The sequence below is a fragment of the Phocoena phocoena genome, chromosome 10 (genome assembly GCF_963924675.1).
Source record: "Phocoena phocoena chromosome 10, mPhoPho1.1, whole genome shotgun sequence".
Classification (NCBI taxonomy): Eukaryota; Metazoa; Chordata; class Mammalia; order Artiodactyla; family Phocoenidae; genus Phocoena; species Phocoena phocoena.
The window spans coordinates 7123362-7132575 of NC_089228.1; the positions used below are offsets into that span (position 1 = coordinate 7123362).

General features: G+C 49.8%; 1 protein-coding gene across 2 annotated transcripts; it reads left to right on the forward strand.

Annotated features, from left to right (window-relative positions):
- The first annotated feature begins 43 nt into the window (after window positions 1-43).
- Window positions 44-6854, forward strand: RPUSD3 (RNA pseudouridine synthase D3). Of its 2 annotated transcripts, XM_065885219.1 has the most exons (9): window positions 44-168; window positions 479-618; window positions 1492-1536; window positions 1669-1768; window positions 2617-2724; window positions 2808-2892; window positions 3113-3236; window positions 5353-5492; window positions 6260-6854. In XM_065885219.1, exons 1-9 carry the CDS (start codon window positions 44-46, stop codon window positions 6449-6451), a joined length of 1059 nt encoding a protein of 352 aa, XP_065741291.1. In that variant the 3' UTR covers window positions 6452-6854. The 2 variants fall into 2 exon arrangements, with proteins under 2 accessions (XP_065741291.1, XP_065741292.1); XM_065885220.1 differs by lacking the exon at window positions 1492-1536 and having other exon boundaries at window positions 68-168; window positions 6260-6451.
- Window positions 6855-9214: the final 2360 nt, after the last annotated feature.

Below are 9214 nucleotides of genomic sequence, written 5' to 3' on the forward strand. Positions count from 1 at the left end.
ATCAGCTTGCTGTGGGGCATCTCCGGGGAGCCCTTCCGGACACATGCGCACTGTCCTCGCTCCGGAGATGGGCGGCTGTCGTGTTTTGGGCCAGGTCTGGGGTGGCTGGCGGCGGGGTCCGGGGGTCCGCGCAGCGCGCACAGCCTCAAGTTTTGGCACCGAGGCCCGGTGATTAGAAACCCCCGCCCTCCTTTGTGTAGGAGGGAGGTTGGGGCCGGGGGAGGGTGTGTGCGGGATCTGGAGTTAGGCAGATATGGGTTCTAATCCAGCTCTGCTGTGTGACCCTAAACTGGTCAGTAGACCTCTCTGAGCCTCAGTTCTCTCTTCTGTACAGTGGGGCCAGTCGAACCTAACATTTCGGGGAACTCAACCCAGGCTTTCTGAAGCATTAGTAGGAAGCCACAGCATTTAGGAAGAGGTGTGTGGAGATAAGAACGGGCGGCAATGATTCTCCTGTTGCTTACCTAACATTTTCCAGGCATCAGCAGCAACGTCGAGGCTCCAGCAAACGGTCGGGGCCCCTGGATGACCAGCCTTTCTCGGGGCTGCTGCGGCCAGAGAACGTCAGTAGGGAGGAGCTGGTTGATGTGCTGAGGGCAGCTGTGGTGGATCAGAAAGGTGAGGGGTGGGAGGGACAGCTGCAGGGAGACCCAGAAGGGGAGGAGTCTTCACCTGAGCCTTCTGAGCATCTGGCTGGGTTCCCTACTAAAGCCTGTGGGATCAAATCCTGGTTCTGCCTCCCACTAGCCATAGGAGCTGGGACCAGACACATAATCTCTCTGTGCCTCAGCATCATGGGGATAGGGCTGTGGGGTGGGAAAGTGTAAATAACTAGAGAGCTTTGCACTAGTAGGCTCTTTGTAAAGGAAATTGCTGTAATAAAGTGTTTATTGAGGGGCAAAACACAGGCTTCGGAGCCATATGTGGGCTCTGTAATCAGCTTGCTGTGTGGCTTTGGAAGAATAATTTCTCTGAGCCTCAGTCTCCGGTGATTTTTAAATTTTCTCAGCTGTTTATTGAGCATAGGCTATGTTCCAGGCACTGTTCTAGACATGGCAATATAGTGCTGAACAAAATAAATATGGTTTCTGCCTTCAGGAAGCCAACATTTCAGCAGGAGAAATTGATTAACCAGAAAATAAATGAAAAAGGTACTTACTAGTGATCAGTGCTATGAATAAAACAGCGATGATGAGGAACTGCAGGAAGGGAGCAGACATTAGATTGGACACTCGGGCCTCTTTATGATGGTGACATTTGAGCCACGATGACATGAAGGAAGCAGCCACGTGAAAATCTGAGAGAGAGGAAACAGCAAGTGCAAAGGCCCTGACGTGGCAGGCAGCCAGCTTAGCATATGCAAGGTTCAGAAAGTTCAGGATGATAACTCATGTATGAGAGTTGTACTGGGACCACATGATTATATGAACTGAGAAAGTGCTTTGTAAACTGCATTTGCTGTTGATGATGTTTATGTATTATACGTTTCAGGACCTCTGGTGACATTGAACAAGCCACAGGGCCTGCCAGTGACAGGTATGGGCAGGGGAAAGAGATGCAATGAAAGTGGTTTTGATGTCTCTGAGGGGAAGAAATAGTGAAGAGAAAGGAAAGGTGGGATAAAGTTGCCTCTGGGAGCAACTTGTACTCTTCCTTTTTTTCCCCCAGGAAAACCAGGAGAGCTGACGTTGCTCTCAGTGCTCCCGGAGCTGAGCCAGTCCCTGGGGCTCGGGGAGCGGGAGCTCCAGGTTGTCCGAGCATCTGGGAAGTAAGTGGTGGGGGTGAGAGGAAGGTAGAAGGACAGGCATCCATCTGCGGTGGGGGCATAACTACTTGGGAATAAACTGAGACATTTTCCTTGGGCTGGTTTGGGATCACAGAGGTAGGATACAAGGAAAAGGAGGAGGAAGTGGATAGATCTGGGTTCAAATCCTTATGCATAAACTGTGATCTTAGCTATCACTGAGCCTCAGTTTCTTTAATCATAAAATAGAGCTAATAATATCTATGCTCAGTGTGCAGTCACTTCTCTAATTCCGTATTCATGGCAGGTATTGTCAACTGATCTGTGATATTCTTTCCTCTAATTGCCATCTATTAGAGACGGTGCTTGAGATGAAATGTTTCTGCAGTTCCACAAACTCATGGGCTTGCTTGTGGGGAATTTAATTATTTAATGGCTAATATATATAAAGTTCCTAGTACAGTGCCTAGCACATGGTAGACACTCAACAGTTGGTGGTAATTGTTATGATGTTTGGCTCTGAGCTCCCTGGGAGCCAGAGCAAAATGAGGAACACATTGAAGCAATGTACTCTTATCAAACACAGGGAAGACTTACTTGTTTCTCAAGAGGAGGTCTGGGTTATAGTCCTGATGTTGCTGTTTGGTCTTAGGAAGGTCAGGTGTTCTTTTCTAGGGGTCTCTTTTTTTTTTTTTTTGGCTGTGCCAAGCGGCATACAGGATCTTAGTTCCCCAACCAGGTATTGAACCCGCACCTCCAGCACTGGAAGTGCAGAGTCTTAACCACTGAAACGCCATGAAAGTCCGGGGTCTCCTTTTTGTGTGGGTGAGCCCAGGGGATTTTAACTTTTGTGATTTGTCTCCTTCCTCCAGGGAAACCTCTGGGCTTGTACTCCTCTCCAGTTGTCCCCAGACAGCAAGCCGCCTCCAGAAGTTCTTCACTCACTCGCAGAGAGCCAGGAGACCCACAGTCACCTACTGGTGAGAGGGGCTGGGAGGCTCCCAGGGCAATGCACAGGTCCCAGCAAAAGCCACTGCGTGACTTCCTTTTGCCTCTGTCTCAGTGCTGTCACTGATGGGATCCCAGCTACTTCTGAGGGGAAGATCCAAGCAGCTCTGAAACTGGAACACATTGATGGGGTCAATCTTGTGAGTCAGGGTCTAGGTGGGGAAGAGGAGGGGTCCTTCCAGACATATTACCCCTACAGGGTATAGACGTGGGGTGACTGGCCCTCCAGACCCCTAATACAGGCGAGTGACGACTGCCTATACTGTGGCCCTGTCCTGAGTCTGTTGGGAGCAAGGAGAGTCTGCGGGTAGTTCCCAGGTGTGCGTGAGGCTTGTTCATTCTTGGGGGCTGCCACCACAGGTAGTTCCAGTGAAGTCCCCATCCCGAAAGGACATCTTGGAAGGTGTCAAGAGGACCCTCAGCTACTTCCGTGTGGTGGCCATGGGCTCTGGCTGTGCCCTGGTCCAGCTGCAGCCACTGACAGGTGGGTCTGGAGCCCCAGCCAGACTTGACAAATGGTATTTGGCTGGAGGAGGCAGGAGGTGGGAGGGTGGTGGTAGTTTTAGTGGCAGCCTGGGGAGCCTTTGATGGACTGTAAGGATGTTATGTGACCAGCTCCACCTGGAGGGGCAGTGCTTCTCCTATCAGTCTGATGGTCACCGCTCTGCAGCTCACCTGTTTTTTCTCTTCGTTATCGATCTCAACGTCTTCTCTTTACCTTTGATGTTCTGTAGTTTCACTATGGTGAATCCAGGTGTGTGGGTTTAGTTTTATCTTGCTTGGGATTCACTGTGTTTCCTGAGTCTGAAGATTAATCTCTTTCATCCATCCTGGGAAGTTCCCTTTTCAAATGTGCCTCTTGCGTCCTTCCTTTTGAATGCCTGATAGACGTCTGACTTTCTCATTCTACTGCTGTGTCTCAACTTTTCTTTCACATTTTTCATGTCTTTATCTCTGCTGCTTTCTGGGTAATCTTTAGATCTACCTTCCAGTTGAGTAATTTTCTCTTCCACTGGATCTAACCTGCCAGTTTATCCTACGCATTGATTGTATTTTTCACTTCTAGAAGTTCTAGTTGGTTCTTTTTTTTTTCTTAGTTGGTTCTTTTACAAATACAAATGGCCTTCCAAAAAATAAGGTATCTGTTTTTTTCTCATATTACTTGTTCTTTTTTGTCTTTAGTCATTTAAAACATATTTATGTTGTGTTTCTATAATTCCATTGTCTGAGATTCTGAGGGTCTAATCCTGTTGTGTTTCCTGCAGACTCTCTCCCCTTGGTGCATTGTTTCCTTCTTGTTCTGTGATTCAGGATTGTGAATTCAGGTTAAGCTGGGCTTTTATCAGTGGAAATCCTTTATTGCCTCATTGGAGGTGGTGACTTCAGGAGAGGTTCTGCCTTTGCCTCTGCTGAGTGCCCCATGTTACTGCTTCAGGACCTAAATATTAATGTCTCAGTTGGAAGTTCACAGTTCATGCACGTGGTATTAGAGCCCCAAACCTGTGTGAGAGCAGCTCAATTCATAGCAGCAATTCACGGTTGTGAATTCTTTTTTCTTCCCCTCATCCAGACCTAAGGTTCTCATCTCCCTTCCTTGGCGGCTGGCTTTTTCTCCTCGTCCATCCTGTCAGTGAAGATGTAGCCTCTCTGATTTCATTTGGGCACCAAGACCTCACCCCTGGCCCCTTGTAGCTACTTAAACCCAAGCCCCCTGCATCCCAAGATTGGCAGTACCCTAGAATAGGTGAAATGTTGGCTTCACTGTGCTCTGGATTTGTTTTCCTTTTGTATCTTCGTCTGGGGGAACCTTACTTTCCTCTGTGCCCAGCTGTGTATTTAGAAGGATGATCATTAAAGTTTTCCAGTGTTTCTAAGTGGTTTATAAGAAGTGGATTTTTAGATTATCCAGTCCAGCATATTGCCAGACGTGAAAGCAGAGGACAGCTCCTGGGTTTGAATCCCAGCTTACGGTGGGCCAGTCACTTCTTTTTGAGCTTCGGTTTTCCTGTCTATAAGGTGGGCATGATGATAGAACCCACCTTATAGGGTTGTCAGGAGGATTAATAAGTTTACTTATGTGAACAATTTTGTACGATTTAAGTTTCCCCAAAACCAGTTCAAGTTGGTGTAATCTAAAAGGGGAAGTTATTGGCTCAGGTAACTCAAAGTTCAGGCCTGGCTGCATCCGGAGGCTCGGAGGACACATCAGGAAGCTGTTTCTCACTTTCTTTTCGCCTCCTGCCCGCTGGCTTCTTCCTCCCACAGGCTCCCCTGTGGGGGCAGAGATGGCAGGCGCTCCAGCAGCCCCAGCCTCACACCCCAGCGGGAAAGAGCGTTCTTCATTCCCAGTAGCATCACAGTAAATTCAGGGTTGCCCCTCTTCATGGACGAATCCCACAGGGCTGGTGGACTGACAGCTCTGACTGTCCCGACCTGGTCATGCGCCCCTCTCCACTGGCAGGGGTGGTAGCATTCACCTCTCTGAAACCACACCATCTGAGAATGGGGGTGGCATCTCCCCAGAGGGAAGGGGAGGGGCAATACCGGGTGGACAGAAAGAGCTGCTGCCTGCCATCTGTCCTGTCTCTCTTGTCTTCTAGCATTTCCCAGCCAGCTACAGGCGCACATGGCACTACAGCTCTGCCCTCTGCTCGGGGACCACATGTACTCTGCCCGTGTGGCCACTGTTCTGGGCCAACGCTTTCTGCTGCCTGCTGAGAGCACCAGGCCCCAAAGACAGGTACCCAAGCCCACCTGCCGGCTACCTTTTGGGGTGGGCTGGGGGTGGGGGTGGAGAGCATCTCCAGACATTAGCTATGCAGCTTGGGCTTCCATAGCTCCCTGTAGCCCTGTCTTGCTCTGTGGCCCTGAGCAAATGAAACCCCCTCTCTTGGGTCTCTTTCTGCCCATCTGTTCAATAAGGAAGTCGAACTGGCTGATTTCTAAAGGCCCTTCTAAGTCTGCCATTCTTTTTGATATAAGGGGTAACAGAGGTTGTGTGTGTCTATTTGGGTAACTCTGTCTGCTCTAACAATAACCTCAAGTACCAGAGCCTTAACACAATAACTTCCTTCCGTGTTAAGTCCAATTAATGGCGGTAGGGTAGAGATGGGCTTGCTCCAAGCATGGGTCACTCAGGGACCCAGGCTGCTGCTATCCAGCCAGCGGAGGAGGAGACAGGGCAGGTTCACGGGGGAGGTTCTCTCGGGCCAGATCCGGAAGCGGGATACATGCTCACACTCCTGTGGCATTCAGTGGGGCCCAATCACACGGCCTCACCGACCTGCAGGAGGGGCTGGGGAACGTAGTTTCGCTGAATGCCCAGGAAACTGATTCGGTGACCCCCTAGCTGGTCTCTGCCCGCAGTGTGTGTGTTTGAGTGTGTACGTGTGTGCGTGTAGAGAGGCGTGCAGAACACGGACGCAGAGGGAGGAGGAAGTACTTGCCTCACTCCCATTTTGCTTAGAGCTCACCTGGCTGAATGCTGACATGTCTCTCCCACCCCAGGTCCTGGATGAAGCCCTCCTCCGCCGCCTCCACCTGACCCCCTCCCAGGCTGCCCAGCTGCCCCTGCACCTCCACCTGCATTGTCTCTACCTCCCAGGTGCCAGGCCCAGGGACCCACCCATCAAGCTTCTGGCACCTTTGCCCTCTTATTTCTCCAGGACCCTGCATTGCCTGGGGCTCCACTACCAATAGTCCTTCTGTTCCTGCTGGAAAGCAGTGGGGGTTGGAGGGCGGATGGGCTGCAGTCAGGCCCGAGGAGAGTGAGGTCAGTGCTCAACACGCAGAAGGCCACAGTGTAAGATCCTCTGTAGTTGGACAAACTTAAGATCACATCCCAAGGCCACCTGCTGTGTGGTGTTGGGCAAATGACTTCACCTCTCTGGACCTGAGATAATAAAAGTACCTACCCTCATAGTATCGTTTTCAGGATTTGCTGAGAAAGAAAATGTTTATCATGGACCGTGGTTTCTGCTGAGTTCAGTATGTGGTCTTTATATTTGGCTGTTTCTGGCCCAATTCTAGCTGAGAGAAAATGTTAGGTTTTAAAAAAAAAATTGTGGTAAAATACACCTAATAAAATTTACCATCTTAACCATTTTTAAGTGTACATTTCAGAGGCATTAAGGACATTCACAGTGTCGTGCAGCTGTCACCACCATCCATCTCCAGAACTTTCTCATCTTCCCAAACTGAAACTCTCCCCATTAAACACCCACTCCCCCTCCCCCACCCCTCCCAGCCCCAGTTGCCACCATTCTGTCATCTGTCTCTATGTATTTGACTACTCATTTAAGTGAAGATGTTAGATCTTTCACTTTAAAAAACCGTGAAATATATGAAACATATAGAGTGCATAAAACATCTCTGTGATTTAAAGAATAACTCTAAGGTGACACCCACCTAACCACCACTCGGCACAAAACAGAAGCATCCCTTCTCCTATCCTAGACAACAGCAGCTCTCAACCCTGGCCTGACATGAGAACCCCCTACGCTGCCCACTCATAAAGCTTAAAAAAAACACCCATGCCTCCCACGACTGCACCCCAAAGATGCTGGTTTCACCAGTCTGGGATGGAGACCCTGGCATCAGATCTTTTTTAAAAGCTCTGGAATGGGTACTGTTGTTCAGTCAAGGTTGGAAACCACTGCCCAGACTTGGGAGAATTCTTTGTTTTGTAGAGTTTTACCACATATACATGCAACCCTAAACAAAATATTTCATTTTGCCCTGCTTCCGAAGTTTCTGTTGGAATGGAATTGTGCTGCAGATATCCTTTTGAGACTTGCTCTCGCTCTACCCTGTGAAACGCATCCGTTGGGTGGCGCAGAGGTGGAATGTCAGAGCTTGCAGTCTACCCATCTGACTGTTAATGGACACTTAGGTCGTCAGCTGTTCCCACAGTGCTGCTGTGAGCCTGCTTGTACGCATCTCCTGGTTCAACTGTGCAAGAATGGATTCATAAATATACAGAATTTATGTATCTTCATTTGACTAGTGTGTTAGTTTCCTAGGGCTGCTGCTGCAACAAATTACCACAACCTGAGGGGCCTAAAACAACAGAAATGGATTCTCTCCTAGTTCTGGAGGCCATAAGTCCAAAATCAAGGTGTCAGCAGGGCTGTGCTCTCCCTGAAGGTTCTAGGTGAGAATCCTTCCTTGCCTCTTCCTGGCTTGTGGCTGCATCACACCAGTCTCTGCCTCTGTCTCCACATGGCCTTCTCCTCGTTTGTCTTCTCTTGTCTCTTGTAAGGACACTTGTCATTGGATTTAGGCCCCATCTGGATAATCCAGGATGATCTCATCTAAAAATCTTTAACGTACTTACATCTACAAAGACCCTTTTTTCCAAATAAAGTCATATTGACAGGTTCCAGGAAGACATACCAATGTTCAACCCATTACAATTAAGAAATACCAAACTTTTTCAGATGGGTGTGGCTTATTGGATATTTCCTTTATAGGTGACCTTGGCCCTTTGCAGAGGACGGGAGAGACCCACTTCATCTGGAGAAGGGCTGGGTCCACTCTTCTGTTGTGTCTCCTGCTGTAAATCTTGTGCCCATTAGATGTCATTCTGCTGCCAGCCCAGCTCCTCCTCTGGGCTTGGGGACTGGGGAGACCCGCAGGGCTCAGCAGTCGTGGTAATGTGTCCCAGCCTTCTGCTCACTGCCACATGATCTTGGGCAAGCCATGTCTCCTCGTTCAGACTCAGTTTCCTCATCTGTAACATGAGACTTATCTTCCCACCCCGAGATCAGAGATGCCAGGGGAGTCCCTGGACAGGATGCCTCATGTCTGTCACTGGGTGGGAAGTTCTGGGCCTTGCTTTGTGGAGGAGTTGCTGATTGGCCTCTAGCTCTTGTTCTGGACCTTGGGGTACAGAGCCGCGCCCTACTCTCTCTTCACCCTCTAAGAGAAAAGGAGCCAAGCCTCAAATACTTCATTTGCTTTTTTACTTGGTGCTGCGTCCAGGATAAGGGCAGTGACGATCGAAGCAAGGACTCCTGTAGCCACACGTCCCTCATGCCCCCCAGACCCTGCTGTGCACTGATAAGGGGCAGGGGTCCTGGAAGGCTCAGTGTCGCCATGAGGCATGTCTCTGCCTTGGGTTTGTCGCAGAGTCTGGCCTTGAAGTTGCCTTTGGCCTTGATCTTCCTACGGGTGCTAGGAAGATTTCCGACTTCAAAGGGTTGAGACCACAAGTTACTTCCAAGTGGGGGACCATGAATGCGCTGGGGAGCAAGAGCCTCGGTGTGAAAGGAGGAGAGAAGATCAGGAATCTGTTCAGGAAGGGGGTTCTGAAGGATACAAGCCCTTCCCTTGGGGCTCAGGCCAGCCTGGGAGCTACCCTCTACCTGTGCCCTTCCAGCCCTAACCCCAGTTCTCAGCATTGCCCACCAGGGTATGGGTCACCGTTCGAGGCCCACCTTTCTTGGTTTCAGGGCGTTGGGT

Bases quoted from the DNA above. Each gene is read 5' to 3' on its own strand.
- RPUSD3 (XM_065885219.1), top strand. From the start codon at position 44: ATGCGCACTGTCCTCGCTCCGGAGATGGGCGGCTGTCGTGTTTTGGGC. The intron at 169-478 runs GTGATTAGAAAC...AACATTTTCCAG, and splicing joins AGTTTTGGCACCGAGGCCCG to GCATCAGCAGCAACGTCGAG. The intron at 2,725-2,807 runs GTGAGAGGGGCT...CCTCTGTCTCAG, and splicing joins AGACCCACAGTCACCTACTG to TGCTGTCACTGATGGGATCC.